The sequence below is a fragment of the Pseudopipra pipra genome, chromosome 1 (genome assembly GCF_036250125.1).
Source record: "Pseudopipra pipra isolate bDixPip1 chromosome 1, bDixPip1.hap1, whole genome shotgun sequence".
Classification (NCBI taxonomy): Eukaryota; Metazoa; Chordata; class Aves; order Passeriformes; family Pipridae; genus Pseudopipra; species Pseudopipra pipra.
In genome coordinates, this window is record NC_087549.1 from 66,694,910 (window position 1) to 66,710,994 (window position 16,085).

At 34.9% G+C, this 16,085-nt stretch overlaps 1 protein-coding gene across 6 annotated transcripts in view; it reads left to right on the plus strand.

The window, feature by feature from the left end:
• The window catches only part of PTPN3 (protein tyrosine phosphatase non-receptor type 3), a 163,757-nt gene that overhangs the window by 132,195 nt on the left and 15,477 nt on the right, over nucleotides 1-16,085 (plus strand). For 5 of the 6 annotated variants that reach the window (XM_064659957.1, XM_064659942.1, XM_064659948.1 and 2 more), the window contains 7 exons: nucleotides 362-418; nucleotides 5,284-5,440; nucleotides 7,179-7,345; nucleotides 9,864-9,954; nucleotides 10,233-10,294; nucleotides 11,154-11,300; nucleotides 13,417-13,545. In XM_064659957.1, the coding sequence (XP_064516027.1) occupies nucleotides 362-418; nucleotides 5,284-5,440; nucleotides 7,179-7,345; nucleotides 9,864-9,954; nucleotides 10,233-10,294; nucleotides 11,154-11,300; nucleotides 13,417-13,545 (810 nt within the window). The remainder of the gene's footprint in view (nucleotides 1-361; nucleotides 419-5,283; nucleotides 5,441-7,178; nucleotides 7,346-9,863; nucleotides 9,955-10,232; nucleotides 10,295-11,153; nucleotides 11,301-13,416; nucleotides 13,546-16,085) is intronic. The other variant, XM_064659941.1, reaches the window with a different exon arrangement.

Below are 16,085 nucleotides of genomic sequence, written 5' to 3' on the forward strand. Positions count from 1 at the left end.
TGTCTGGCACTTTGATCCTACCATGTTCCTTGCACGTTCATCACAACATCTAAGATGACTGTCTGCCTTGCCAGTTCAAGTCTTGAATTAGGCTTGTTTGATGGACAGGGTTACAATAAATGTTGCATTTTATCTGTTTATTGCTTACTAAAATATATGGCCAAAGACGCTGGATCTAGTCTACTGGAAATTGGTAAATATAAAGACACCACAACCCACCCCTTTATCCCCCATTTAGCGATGAAAATTCAGTCCTACTAACCCTGCCTATATAGAAACAAAAATAATTGATTACTTGTTTTAAATGTTGCTTATGCTTAATGATATATTTATGGTTGTTATTTACTTCACATTCCCTTAGGGTGGAGTAGATCAAAAAATGCCACTAGTAGTATCAAGAATAACTCCAGGATCACCTGTAAGTAAATTTGTAAGGCTTTTACTCCTACCTTTATTACTCCCTCCCCTCTCAGAGGTCTATACAAATAGTAATTTGGATACCCATAACTAGTGTGAGATAGCAGCTGAGCTGTTCTCTTTAGGAGTTGGTTTGACCAGCAGTTTCTTAAACCACAGATTAAAGGATCTAGAAGTGTTACCCAAACAAGACAAGTAGAAAGCATATTTGTGTCCTCTTGTCATCTCAAAAAGTGCATCTGGAACTGGAAAATGCTTGATGAGGGGCAAGGATTTGAGATAGGGAACAGCATTCACTGAAGAAATAAATAATTTGGGCCCCTGCAGCCTAGAAAAAAAAAGCTAGTTTGAGAGAGATGTAGTAGAGATCTGTAAGATTGGGAGCACTGAGAACAGGGAATTCCAGCAGAACTGTGGGCTATCAAATTAAGTTTGCAAAAGTCATGTTATTCATGTTTAGTGAAGCAGTTCTTGATGCATAAGATTGTAGACTAGTGAAACTCCTTGACAAAGGATGCCGTGGTTAAAATAATTTTGTGGGTGGTCAGGAGAGGACAAGTACTTGGGGGGAAAAAACTACTGTTATTTTACTAGGCAAACCACAATAGGCTGAGGAAATCCTCAGTGCTAAAAATATTTATAGGCTGGAAGGATATCTGGCAGGGGAGAGGGAGCAGAGTATGTTTGCTCTGTTTCTATTTTGCCATAGATTTTTGCTCATGGAAATGTTTATGGACTAAGTGAAATGTTTATAAGAATCAATATCGTCACTGGATTCTTCTGTTGAATTGTGAAATAATAGTAGTAACATATCATCTTTTTAACTTTTTTTCTTAATAATTAGTACATAAATTTGTAGGGACATTTGTTATCTCAAATTTTTTCATTCCCCTTTTTCCAAACTGTATTTCCAACTCTCATAAAATAATTCTAGTGCAGACTCGATATTGCTGACTTAATCCTAAAAATATGATATAATCTTGTAGACTCTTTTTGAAATTTAATAAGGAGTCACAGGACTGATATCTAAATGTCACGATGCAAATCAAGCTAAAACAGATTGCTTGAGAGGTTGTTTTTGTCACATTTATGATTTGTGACTTGACTTATGCAGTCATTTATAAACTATAGTTATTATTTGAATAAAAGATTAGTAGGAAATTATAATTATAACTTAAATCTACAAAGTGAAAATAAAACAGTCCTTAAAACATTTCATGGTCAACCTAGCAAACTTTTTAAGGGTGATTTGAGATACTGAAATTAAATAAGGCAAGCAGACTCATTCCACAGTCAGAGAATGAAAGATGTTTCTCCAGAGGCAGTCATTTCCTTTGGCAGATTCAGATTGTCTTCTGGAAAGTATTGATCTTTTTTTTTTTTCTCTTTTGGATTGGAAAAGGAACGCATTTCTAACTTGCACACTTCATTTGAAGTGTCTGCCACTGGTGGCAAGTGACTAATTAGACCTCTAGCCTAGTAAGCAACTAAGTGAGTAAATTGTCAGGATCACAGAAAAAATTGGAATCAGTTATCCAATGTAATATACTCAATAACAGTGCTACAGAAATCATGTCGTTATCACAAGAGGAAAAAAATATACTTATTTTCAGAACAAAGCAGTATTAACATTGATTATATTGTTTACCATAAACGAAATTTCAGCTGCTCTTTATTGTTTAAAGAAATGTAGCTGATATTTGAAAGTTCAAATTAAACAGTCTATGGTATGCATTTTTACGTTATTTTAGCTCAGTGATGTCTTTTCTTCATTGCTGCTATTTTAACTTGATCTAGATTCACTCATTACCCTGAAAACTGCCCCCACAGATGCTGTTTCATAGTATTATTTGCTAAGATTATTTCTCAGGCTTTTAGATAATTTTTTCCATTTTTCTACAAAAATATGTGTATTTTTTGTAGAGGAGAGGAAACGAATCTACTCACCAAAAATAAGACGATATTTTTCTTTACACATCCTAAAGCTCTTCTAAAAATTCCCCACTAATAGAGCAGCATTCTAGTATGCTGGGAAAATTGTAGGACAGAGCAGTCAAAAGTGTTGTGAGAGCACATTATAGCTAAGGAACAACCACTTATTGCAGCTGTTGAGTTTTTGTTTGTTTGTTTTAATTAAAGCCTTATACTGTTTTGTGGTTTTTTTTCACAAATAGTATTTATGTCCTAAGGTGCTAAAGACATCATTATGGTTTTATTTAATAAAGCTTTCAATTGAAAAAGATTTCATGCTTCTTTAAGCAATAACAAGGTGATTAGCATAAAATGAAGCATTGGATGTGTCAATAGGACAGGAAGCCTTTGACATAATTAATTGTGTGGAAAAGCTTAGTATCTGAAAAATCTACAAATTATGCTTGCATAGAAGAAATTAATTCTCGTTCAAGATGTATTTTATATACATCTTGTATTTTATAGTCAGATGATTCACATAAAAGAGCTGAGGCATTAACATATCGCATGATTAACAAAGTTTGTTTCAGCAAAGATATTAATCTGTATCTGTAATAAAGAGTAATAGTCTCCAGCCAGCCAAGAAATCTTAATTATAGACAAATATAGGAGACCAGAAACCATTTTCTCCATGTTCTTGTTGACTTCTTGACTCTACTAGACTGACTGGATGCAGCCTTTATATTTGCTATCTTTTCAAATATTTATATTTCAGAGAGAATAACTAATATCTCAGTAATATTTGAGAATTAATAAATTATCCAGTCATTCATAGTTACATTCTTCAGTCTTGCCTTTTCTAAATTTTACACATGGCAAGGATATTCTTGGGGAGCTATGAATACGTCATTAAATCAATGTTGAAGAACACCATGGCTGTTTTTAATTCCCATTCTTCTTCTGTTTGTTTGTTATGAATCATTGTCAATCTTCCCTCACCTTCATTATTTTCTTTCCTTACTTCTATGGAAAAAGTTGGGGAAACTATTCCTTCTTTAAATTTTTAAGCAACTTTTATGCTTGGGATTTTTTCCTCTTGCATACATCTTTCTTTTCTCTTGCTTCTTTCTCTTCTTCTTTGTCTGTTTTGTGGCACTAAGACAGGTCTTAAGTTTTCTTTCCTTTTACTTTATACTCAGGCACAAGTGGCTCCCAATATATTTTCTTCTTCACATCCTCGCCTCTATTTTTTTTTATTCTGCATTTTTCTTGTTGTTTTTCTTTTCATTATCACTTCTCCTTTCCACTTCTTCCTAATTTTGGTTGGTAATATAGTACATCATTGACAAACTTATGTTAGGAGCCATCAGTGCAAGGCATAATTCAGATATAATCTAATTTGAATGTCTTCTTCCCACTCAGGGGGTTGGTGATGGTTGTTTGGCAGGGCTAACGATATTGGATGAATAAAATTCAGGGAACCTGTGCTGGCATTAAGGAAAAACAAGGAAGAACTATGAATAGAGAATAGCAGTAAAGGTCTACGTCTTCATTTCATTTGTTGTATGAATGAGTGTTTATGTATCACTCTTGTGTTGCTGGGCACTTCCTAGACAAAATAAAAATTTGGATAGCAATGAAAAAAAGTTGTTACAATACTTAACACTCAAAGATTGTAGAATCCTGCACATTCATATTAGAGAATCACAGAAGATTGGAAGGGACCTGGAGGTCATCTTGTCCCACCCTCTCTGCTTGAGGTTCATCTAGAGTCAGTTGCCCAGGACTGTATCCCAGATGGCTTTTGAATACTCCGAAGTGAGAGACTCCACAGTGTCTCTGGGCAACCTGCTCCAGTGCTCAGTCACCCTGAGAGTAAAAAGTGTTTCCTGATGCTCAGATGAAGCCTCCTGTGTTTCATTTTGAGCCTGTTGCCTCTGATCTTGTCACTGGGCACCACTGAGAGCCTGACTTCAATTTCTCTGTGCCTTCCCCTTCAAGTATTTAAGTATATTGACAAGATCCCTCTGAGGCTTTTCTCCTCTAGGCTAAACACTCCCAGCTCTCTAGTCTTCCCTCATGCTAACGATGCTCTAGTCCTTAGTCATATTAGTACCATCATCATCATATTCTGACCATAGCTTGAATGGCTTTTTGCTGAACTTAGAGCTAAACATACTAAGAAATGTGGCAGAAAAAAAGCCAAACAAGCCCTGGAGTTCAGCAGTTAATCTAAATTGTGGTATCCAAGACCATACATAATGTAAGTTTTCATCTGAGATGGGGAAAACCTTGTTTTAGTGTTCCCTGCAGCACAGGTAGCAAAAGAATTTTTCACAAATGCAGAAGATTTGAGCATCATAGTTTGAGTACTTGCCTGCATCTTCCTGTTAAAACTTTCAGTAAATGAAGAGAGGAAGAATGTTCTCTATTTGTAGATATCCTTTAATATCCACCAAACAAGAATCTGCTAAATAACAGAAATACGAAATGTGTATGGATTTCTTTGAATTTTAAAAAATACGTGCCTAGGCAATGTCATGTTATTTAAATTACGTTCATGAAAATCATATTTGAACTTCTCAGTATTTACTGCATCAAAACTGAAATTGTTATCTTATGTGCCCAAAACACTTTTTCCAGAAATTCAGTGGCTGTTGAGGCTTGGAGCCTGATCTTCGAGAGCAATCTGATGGTGGCTGTTTGATAACATGAATTCCTTTTAGAGCTATCGATATGCTGTTTGAACTGTTTCTTATCGTCATTGAGAGGCTTTGAAGCGTGAAAGACACCTTTAGATCTGAATCCTTTGATAGAATTTCTGATACAAAAGATGAAATCTTGTCAGGAGAACTGTGAAGACTTTGCTTACATGATGAACTTAATATCCTGATGTGTTCCTACTTACACAACTAGATGCAATGACATTAATGTGTTTCTTTGGTCTTGAAACAGGCTGATAAATGCATTCCAAAGCTGAATGAAGGTGATCAGATAGTATTAATTAATGGCCGAGATATCTCAGAGCACACACATGACCAGGTGGTCATGTTCATAAAAGCCAGCAGAGAATCTCACACAAGAGAGCTTGCACTTTTGGTCAGACGGAAAGGTAACTGGGCTAATTTTATTCACTTCTAATGTTTTTGAGACTGTTGCTCTTATGCTTGACATTATACCCTCTTCTGTTTACATAAATGTGTTCTCAATGCACTTTTGAAGTAGGTTTGTGCTAAAATGTAGGTCTGGCCACATTCGAATGAGTAGTACAAATACTTTAAACTATATAGGTTTTTACCACTGCAATAAAGAATCTATCAAGTTAGAAATTTTTCTTATTTTTTAAGTCTAAACATTTATGAGAACAAATAGTCCCTTGAAAAGGTTTTTTTGGTGGTTTGGGGTGCTGGGAGTTTTTTGTAAATAAAGCATAATTTCCCAAATACCCAATTGCAGGTTTACAAATCTCATGGGCTGTTCCCCAGCACAATTATGCGATGAAACAAGTAGAATAAGCTGTTCCCCACCTCAGTCTTACAACAGACATTTTATGACAATACTGAGAAAAGACTGTGCTGCCTGCTCGCTAAACTAATGCCAACAAAGAGGAGACATTCTTGGAAATATGCAGCCTTAAGCCTGTATATTTAAAATATGGGTAACTCCTCCACCTTGACTTTGTTTTCTGTATTTAAACACATGTAGATACCAAGAGCTTTCAGATACTGTGAAACTCCTAGTTTATTATTTACTTTCCTTAAGACCTATGGTAAGACCTTAAACACACTATTATGGAAGGGCTTTGCATGGAGTTTCTGATTACATTAAGACTTAAAAATCTGAAGGCATTATGCATCACTTGGAAACAGGAGGGAATGAAACTGCCTAAATGATATGTACTTCCATAACATTGACTTTATTTAAAGCTTCTTGTGTTTCTAGGAAGATGGATGGGCTCTTGATCTTGTTTTCCCTGTTGTAGGCCTTTCCACTGGCTTTATGCAGCATTTAGTCTTCCCTTAACTCTTCTAGTCCCCTTCCTACTTGCAGATAAGAGAAGTCTGCTTTTATCTAAAGATAACCTGTGGCCCCACGCCAGTCATTTCTATAGGCATGTGTATGAACAGCTTCCCATTTTCTGAAGTTTGGCAGGTATGAAGTGTTCTGATATTGCAGAGAATAACCACAGCTGAGCATGTTTGGTGATGCAATATGATTCATAGAGACAGAACTGCTATGCAGATTGCTTCATTAATGTTCGTCATGTTCTTCAATATCTTATCAAGGAACGTCATAGAAAACAGACTATTTTTTTTTAAAGTTTATTTAGTTAGTTTCTTCAATGTTAGCATAAAAAATTGCAAAAGATATATCAGTTGCTTCTCTAATGGCAAGAGAGTACTATACAAGAATTTTTGCATTCATTTTGCTGTTGGAGGTCCAAACTTATACAAGTTTCTTGTAGAGATATTCCATTAATTATACTCTAAACTTTTTTAGGCAAAACTCCATTGTTTTTTTACCATGGTGGATGCTGTGATTCATTAGTCTATTTAGCAGTTCATTCTGTAAGACAAGATGGCAAAAACTCCTTGTGCTTGGAATTCAATTTCTTTGTCTTCATAGATAGGCATTTTGAGTTTCTCTTTCCAAAAGGTCATAAGGACGTTTTACTCCTAGCAATTTCTACAGTAATGTAGTGCAAAAAGAAATGCAATTAAATGTGTTACTATTTACTTTCCCGAGGCTTTGGAAACTTTGTTGTTTTTTCAAGCTTGTAAATTTTTATATCTGCTACAAACACTTTAATGCTGCATGCAATGGATTTTAATTGTCTACACATCTTTCAGTAGTTAAACAGTTTGTGGAATCCAAATCAGAAGACGAAGCTGATTCCCACAATCTCCCGGAATCTATTCTCCCTGTCTGTTCTGAATATGGTGGTGATACACTGGAGGAGTCTATGGAACAGCTAAGAAGAGGGCTAGAAAGTGGGACTGTCCTTATTCAGTTTGAGGTAGGTAATACTAATTCTCAAATGTCATTAATATAGACCAATAGCTGTAATCAGCAAGTAATGTAGGGGTTTAATTAATTGCAAATTTCATTGTTCCTCTTCAGTCCTGTCTCAAGGGAGCAACATTTTTATTTGCCCATCAGTTTTACCCTTCACTACTTGCAACAAGGAAGAATGAGTTATCAGTTGTACACAAAATATCATCTGCTGAGAAAAATGTATTTGAATTAACATGTTTCTAGCTCAAGTACCTAAAGCTCACTAAATTAATATTTTTTCCTTAGTTATTTTATTCAGTAGAGTAGTGGGGTTTTCACAGAGGTCAGTCTTGTACTTTGTTTCTTTTTCTATGTTCTTCAATGTGTTAGCAAAGAATGTCATAGAAAACTGACTAATAACATGTTTTTATAATTTATTATATTAATTCTTTAATTGTTAGTGTAAGAAATTACGAAAGAAAATTCATCTGCTTCTCTAATGGCAAGGGAGTACAGTGTATGTATTTTTGTGCTTGTTTTGCTGTAGTGGATTCAAACATTTATAGTAACTCTGGAGAAATCCTAGTTCTTATGATTTATAAAATTGACATTGAGTTCGGGAGTAACCATTTCTGTCACTGAAAATTTGTAGAACAGCAAAAAACTTTTTCCCCGTTTTGATATTTTTTCCTTGACTCTTTTTCAAATGGTGTCAAATTTAATGGTAGGGGCTGAAGAGTTCTGATATTAGTAATTTTATAACCACTTTTTTAAATGAAATTTGCTTTGTTTCCAAGATTTCTGAGAATAAAATTTCCCTTTCTCTTAAGAAATTGTAGACTATGGTTCATAACTGCTTTCCAAAATCCACAGCACTGGATACAATCAATCAATTGCAATGAGTGCTGGCTATTGAATCAGTAGCTCAAAATATGTGAACTGACCTTTCAGTACTTTCTTAATTGTCAAATTTGTTGACTAAATTTGTGCACAATTTCCTGTAATAATCTTCATAGGATATTTGCTCCTTTATGACTTTTTTTTTATGTCAGCATTTATAAAAGGATATTACAGAAAAAGTTCAAAACGTTTTTGAAATATAACAAATCTAGGGTACAGCTTAGTGGCCTTTTTTCTTTGAGTTCATTGTTTCATGATCAGAGACAATTGCAGTGGCACCTCATCAGCCTTGGTGACTCTCAAAATCTCCATTCACTTCAGTAAAATAGTAAATAATTAGCCAGTAGACTATGAATAATAAAGTTTTTCCAGAATATCTTCCTCCATTTAATCAGAATTTAACAAGTCTGTCAATAGCAAATGACTATTTGCCAGGCAACAATAATGAAGCTGGAGAATGATTACTTGACTTTAAATTATTCTTCCTTGTTTTCCAAAAAAAAGCAGAAATCACAACTTGACTCTAGTAAAGTAAAGTGGAATTTGAGTTATAACTGATAGAAGCTGTTCCATTATATATATTATCAAGTTTTCACAGGGCTTTTTATGTTATATAAATTGAAAAATTACATAAGCTGTGATACAAATTCTTAGGATTCAGTAAATCTTAGAATAGAATAAACTTTTTTTGCATTGTTTCTTTTCTCTCAATTAAAGTAGCTTTGTACTTATTTAATTCCATTTTATGTATGGAAACATATTCAGAATCTTCATTAAACTTGTAAAATATAATGTACTCTGTAGTAAGTGTTCAGTGAGGTACATGCAAACAGGTTAGTAACTCAATTGTAAGTTGCTGTCACATATATTTAATACAGAAAAGCCGTAATTGTATAATTACATTGCTTAATTCTTTTTTGTTGTTGTTTACCCCCTCTGTACCTTTTATTGTCTAATATGATGCACTTAGAATGATAAATCATTAAGTTTGGGAAAGAACTCTAAGATTATAAAGCCCAACCATTAACCTTGCACCAACCTTAAAATTTGATTTACACTCCTATGCCCATGTTCACTCTAGATAAAGTTTGCAACAGAGCAGATGGCCTGAAAGAAACAGTGTCACAGGTTAAGAGATTGTGGTACATTGAAGTGTTGTTTTTTTTCAGGTACTTAGAGGATTGAATAAGTTAGGTTTAGTCCAGAGAATAAAAATTTGTCTGAAATTTTTGTATTAGTTATTCCATAAAATATCGTGCTGCAACTACTTTTTTTTTTCTTCTGATATCTTTCATTGCTCACTTGTTTCACCCTCGACTACTATTTTCCTTCCACTTCATGGTTTTATAAGAAAAAAGCAAACTTGCAGGCAAACAGTATATTTCAATGACTCTCTCACATTTCTTTTTTTTTTTCTGTCCTAGAAATTTTTCTGGATATCATGATGAGATAGCATTATTAGAAATTCTTGTCATGTTAAATGCAAAAATCTCTCAAATGAATTTTGCAGAAGGATAGGAAAAATATTAAAGAAAAAAATTTGTTTTTTCAGTCTATATATTTTCATGTGAGTGTATTTAATTTGTGTATAACATAATCAGATCCCTCAAAATTGTATGATTTTTTATTCTTTTTTGCAGCAACTTTATAGAAAGAAACCAGGTTTGGCTGTTACATGTGCAAAGGTACCTCAGAATATGGACAAGAATAGATACAAAGATGTTCTACCTTGTGAGTCTAAAGTACAGTTCCTGCCTATTTTGCTTTATACTTTATATGGTAGCTATTAAAACTGTTGTATGGAACTTATTGATTGAAGATTTCATTATACAATTGAAGTCATATAATTTTTCATTTTATGTTCTAAAATGTAATGTATTCTGGTTTGTGTTCTGCTGTTTGTGTCTCTGCAGTTCCTCAATTGTTTTTTAACTTAATAGAAGGGAAACATACCCATTAATTGCTAATTTTATTCCCTCTTTTTTTTGTGCGTGTGTCTGTGTGTGCAGATGATGCCACAAGGATAATATTGCGAGGAGATGAAGATTACATTAATGCAAATTACGTGAATGTAAGTCATACAGAGACCTGCGGTTACTCGCTCTCTGTATTACTAACGCAGATTGAATTTGGCTTTTTTGAGGAAAAAGGATATTTTCTTTTATATTTTGGGGATTTGCAAATGTAAAAGATGTAAAGTTTCATAGTGTAAAAGATGAAGTGTCTCTTGTGAAACAAGTAGCCATCCTAATACAAAGTAAATGCAGCCATGTGGTTGGTATAAACTTTGATATGTGCAGAGTCTTTAACCAGTAAAAATTGTTTTACCTTTCCACAGGCTTCAAATGCTGAGGTTGTATCCTTAAAATTAAGCACTTTTCCCTCTAGAGACACTTATGGCATACCAGCTATGCTATGAAGAAATACAGAAGACAAATCAGGGCCATAATTGCCCTAATCAATCAAGTGTAGACTGGGGGTTAGGGAAAAGAGGGGAAAAAGTCTATATATTTGTGTCAGATCCATAAGTTAAGCACCTAAATCAGAGTTGATTCTTCACTTACTGTGTTTGGTATCAGGCAATAAACAGCTTTTGCTAGCATACCTTTGGCGTATATGCCCTGCCATACTTTCTTACTAGGTATTAAAGAAAATCTGAAAAGCTTTGCAGTTTCAAATTTTCAAATACATTGTCACTAATAATCTTCTATTTATGGTTCAGCATGAAGGACTATAGAATCTTTACATCTGTTTTAAATTAATGATTTAAATTTTTTCACATAACAAAGTGTGATCTTGATTGTCTTATTACTTATTACTTGCTGCATTAGTCTTCCCTCAAAATTTTCTGTTTGAATGAAATGCTGAGTTAAAATAGTACTTGAGCAATGAGAGCAAGATTTACATAGAACTTTTCTTCCGCTCTATAGATGGAAATTCCTTCTGTGGGCATTGTGAACAGGTACATTGCTACTCAGGGGCCTCTTCCACACACATGTGCACACTTTTGGCAAGTAGTCTGGGATCACAAATTGTCACTGATCATCATGTTAACAACTCTTACTGAACGAGGACGGGTAAGTGTGCAGGCTCTTTATATGCTGAAGAAATATACTGTACTTTTGAACATTTTTTCCATTGTTATGATTAAATAACCCTGAAATAGGCCGACTTATTCCATTGAATCATTTTTCTGAAGGCCAGACTTTCTGAATTACTTAGGAAGAGATTGTCTGCAACTTGCTTTTTGTTTTGCTACTTTGTAAACAAACCAGCTGTCTGATAAACACAAATCACTGCATTCACTCTGTTATGCTGAACAGACAGGTACTACGTGTTGTTATTTTTCCCCCTGAGTGCTGGGCTCCGTGTGGCAGTTGCTCTCCAAGCCATTCAGCAGATGTCTGGAAGCATTGAGCAGGCTGAGCAAACCTTGTAGTCTGGTTTTAAAAAAGAGTCTGCCATCATGCTATTTACTAGTAGTGGTCAGAGTTTAACCTGCTTATTTTTATTTACATTTTAAGTTCTTTCCTAAAATCGCTCTGATAATTCTGGCACGCCATTACTTTTGGAATAGTACAGTGAAAATCTGGTGTATTGTTTTGTACTTTGATCTAACATATCCTTTGTAGTTTTAAAGATTAAGTGTTTTAGATTAAACTTAAAGGTAGTTTGAAGTTTTAGAAGCTGAAAGCTGAACAGTTGGGTTTTATAAGAGGTAGAGAAGGTAGTGAAGCTCTTGTATGCCTACACTGTAACCTTTATCTATCTTTCCTATGTGATCTATCCTACACTATGAAATTTATCTGGCATCTCAGTCAAAACCTAGTGTTTTTAGAAAGCAAGGCAGTGAATATTGAAGGTCCTAAACAGCATGAAGATTGAGATGTAAGGAAGGACAGTTAATCAGCCATCAGATTTTACTCATGATCAGGTTATGTAGCTGTTCATGGAAACAGACATTAAACATCATCTGACACAAAAATACTCCCTTCATCTTTTGACTGTATTGCAGTCAAAATAGCTTGCTGCTTTCATTTCCTTGTGTTGAGTAGAAACACATATTAGTAATAGTCTCTAGTTTACCCAGTCAGTTGGAAACTTCAAGGCAATTGTTGATAGCTTCTAATCATCCTGCTGGTACCTTTACCCACTAGACACTTTTTCTGAGTTGTGTTTAATTTCAGAAATTATTTACATTTGTCCAGTTTGTGGGTGAACTTTCAGGAATAGAAAAAAAATGTGTATTCTTGTCAAGAGTATCCCTGCTGGCAAATGCCAAACCTTTTCGCAAAAACCTAGAGGTTTTACACTCCAACCTGTTTCTTTCCAGTGATCTTAAGATTTGTATTATAGAATTTTATTTTTTGCTCCACAGTAATGTTACTTTTTTAGAAATGGATACGTTATTTTGGCTTAAATTTGAAAAGGAAAGTATTTCAGCTAAACTACCACAGTAAAAATTTCAGGCATAATGGTTATAATTTGGATTTCAAGCCACTGAAAATTGAGTTTATTAAAGGTAGAATTAAGAAATTTTAACATTTCAAAATTTCCAGCTCTTGCTAGTCTGTACCAGTTAAAAGTTGCAGACAAAACCATCTTTGAACTTCAGAGTTACAGTGTTACATCAGTTAAGTTTTGATTATTTCTATTGGTGGAGATTCCACAGCCTCATAGGGTTTCTTGTTTCTGTGCTTGACCATCCTCATGGAAATTTTTTTGCCAGCATCTAATCAGAATTTCCCTTGCTGCATCTTTTTTCAGTTGCCTCTTATCCTTTCATTGTTCCCTTTCAAGAAATATGTGGCTCTGCCTTTGCTGTAAGCTGTTATTAGATGGCTAAAGATAGTTGTAAGTTTACCCTCTACACTTCTCTTCTTATGATGAAATAAATCCATCTTTCTCCTCCTACCTTATACCTTGAGAAGTCATTTTAGCAATTGCAGATGAGCACCAGACAAAGCATCATGCCTCCAAATACCTGAATATTTATTACAAATCACTAAAACAGATATTTATGGAGACTTTAGCCTATTTTGTTATTTTTCAATTTGGATGCAAAAATCTTGCCAGCAAACCAGAACTGATTTTATATTGCTCCTTGAGTTCCCTGAACCACAGCGTAGGGTGGAATGCTGGAAACAGAAGTGCTTGTATACTGTCTTGACATGTGCTTAATTTTCCTTACAGACCAAATGTCACCAGTATTGGCCTGATCCACCAGATGTAATGGAATATGGCAGCTTTCGTGTCAGATGCCACTCTGAAGACTGTACGATTGCTTATGTTGTTAGAGAAATGGTGATTACAAATGTTGAGGTAAATGTCCCTTATCTTTAATTATCCCCAAGCAAGCTGAATGAATACAGGTAGAGATAGGTAGATAAAGACTCTGATAACATATATCTCTGTGTGTGAATATACACGTGTGTATATAGACACACACAGGTTTTAAAAAAGAATACTTGTATATTATATGAATCAAGATAGTACGATTATTTCTTTAGAGCTTCACAAACATACTTTTTGAAGTTCTATAATACGTGATGCTGTACAGATATTGTAATAACCTTCATAAAGAAGTTTAGTGCTTTTCTTTAAACAGTTTTGCAATCACTGGATTCACTAGTAGTTTGATTTATAATGTGAGGGTTTTTTCTCAGTAACCGTGCTCTTTCAGGGATGAAATATGGGTCATTTGGTTAATGGTATATGCAGCTAGAATGGCTAATTAAGAAGTGAAGCATAATAATGTTGTTTTGAGAGAAGATACGGAATCTCACCAGTTCCTTTCCATTATCTTTAGTCAAATTTTAAAAAAGAAAAAAAAATCCTTATATATTTCAATTGAAATGTGCTCAATTTATGTAAGATACATATATTCCATAACTCCTAATACTTTATGCTAATGTCAGAGTTGGAAAGCAAAGAAAAGGTTAAACAGATGCATATTCTCTTGTGTTGTCAAATGTATGTGCAGGTCACATCTAGACTTCCCACAACCTGAGTTATAGGGGATGAAGTCTGACTTTTGTTTCTAAGTTGTCCTGGATTTCTTATGTTTCCTCTCCTCATCTTTTTTCCAAAATTCTACAGCCACAGGTATTCTCTAAAAAGATGAAGGGTTTATGCTTTCCTAAGATATGTAAGAAATGACTGTATACTGACCAAAGACTAATTTGCAGTTCCATTATTAGTACGTCTTTTAAACTTCTGTAAAGTTTAGTAGCTTTTATAGTTACCAGAATGGCTAGTAGTCAAAAAAAAGAGGAAATATCTGTTTTAAAATATAACATGTAATCAATGTTCCTACAGCAAGATGACCAATCCTTTAGTCTCTTACATTTGTAACTGAATCTGTCACTTGGCAGCCCATCCAAATTTGTTTTAATGTAATTAAGATTTCCTTTGTAGTCATAAAGTGAGATGTCAGATGTCAGTACTTAAAGGTCTTTTAGTTGAGATAGAGTGTTTCAGTTTTTAGCTGTGAGAAACCACATAGTCAGGGAGCAGCATGATATTTCTTTCTGTATTTTGGCCAATTAATCTGTAAGTTACAAACTTGAATGTCAGCAGAGAAGAAATTAAGCTCATAAAAGTAGTACTGCAAGTAAATATGCACAAACTTTTAGTCCCTGTCACTCAAATTATTTATTTTTAACCTTTCTAAGCCTCATGAAATAAAGAAAGGATTAATTTCCTGTCTTTTCAAGACCAAGATTGAAAGCTGTACTGTAGCAAAATGAAAGGAGAGCAAAAAAAGCACTAAGTTTGGGGGTTTTTTGAGGTTGATTAGGGTTGGGGTTTTTTTGGGGTTTTTTTTAAAGCTTCAGAACACTTTGGGGATCAGAACAAACAGACAAAAGGAAAGAAATTGTGTAGTGTGAGTGCAGAGTTATCACACAGTGCACTGTTTTGTAAAACAAAATATGAATTTCTTTTTAATCATTGAAAAAAATAGCATGAGGAGCCTAAAACAAACTTTTATTCAGTTTCCTTTAAGAGAAATGCCTTGCAACATTAAATCTCATCAATTTCATTCAATTATATTTTGAAGAAAACTTTTTTGCTACTTTCCCTTCTTCAAACAAGCATTTGTTCTTGATTTCACTTAAGTGTGAGTAGAACCCAGCCATAGAACTTAACGAGGCTGTGGAGATAAAACTTGCTGAACCACGTAACTCACATTACTTTGAAGGACTGTAATTTTTCAGGGTTTTGGTTTATTTGTTTTGTTTTTTATTCTCCCACACTTTTGTTAGTTGTTGCCACAATTTGTTTGTTGTTTTCAAACTGCCCTGTCATTCTTTCACCTGATAAATTTTACTAAGTAAACAAGAGGCTGAAGAGCAGTGCTGCAGAAAGGGGTCTGGGGGTCCTGGTCGATGGCAGGTTGAATCTGAGTCAGCAGTGCCCTGGCAGCCAGGAGGACCAACCGTGTCCTGGGGGGCATCAGGCAAAACATCACCAACCAGTCGAGGGAGGGGATTGTCCCACTCTGCTCTGCACTGGTGCGGCCTCAGCTGGAGTTCTGTGTGCAAAGAGTAGCTGAGGTCACTTGGTTTTTTCAGCCTGGAGAAGAGGAGACTGAGGGGAGACCTCATTGCAGACTTCGGCATCCTCATGTGAGGGGAAGTGGAGGGGTAGACACCAATCTCTTCTCTGTGGTGACCAGTGACAGTAAACAGCATGAATCTGAGTCAGGGGAGGTTTAAGTTAGGTATTAGAAAATGGTTCTCCACCCAGAGGGTGGTCAGGCACAGGAACAGGATCCCCAGGGAAGTGGTCACAACACCATGATTGTCTGAGTTCAAGAAGCATTTGGCCAATTTTCTCAGGTACATGGTGTGATTCTTGGG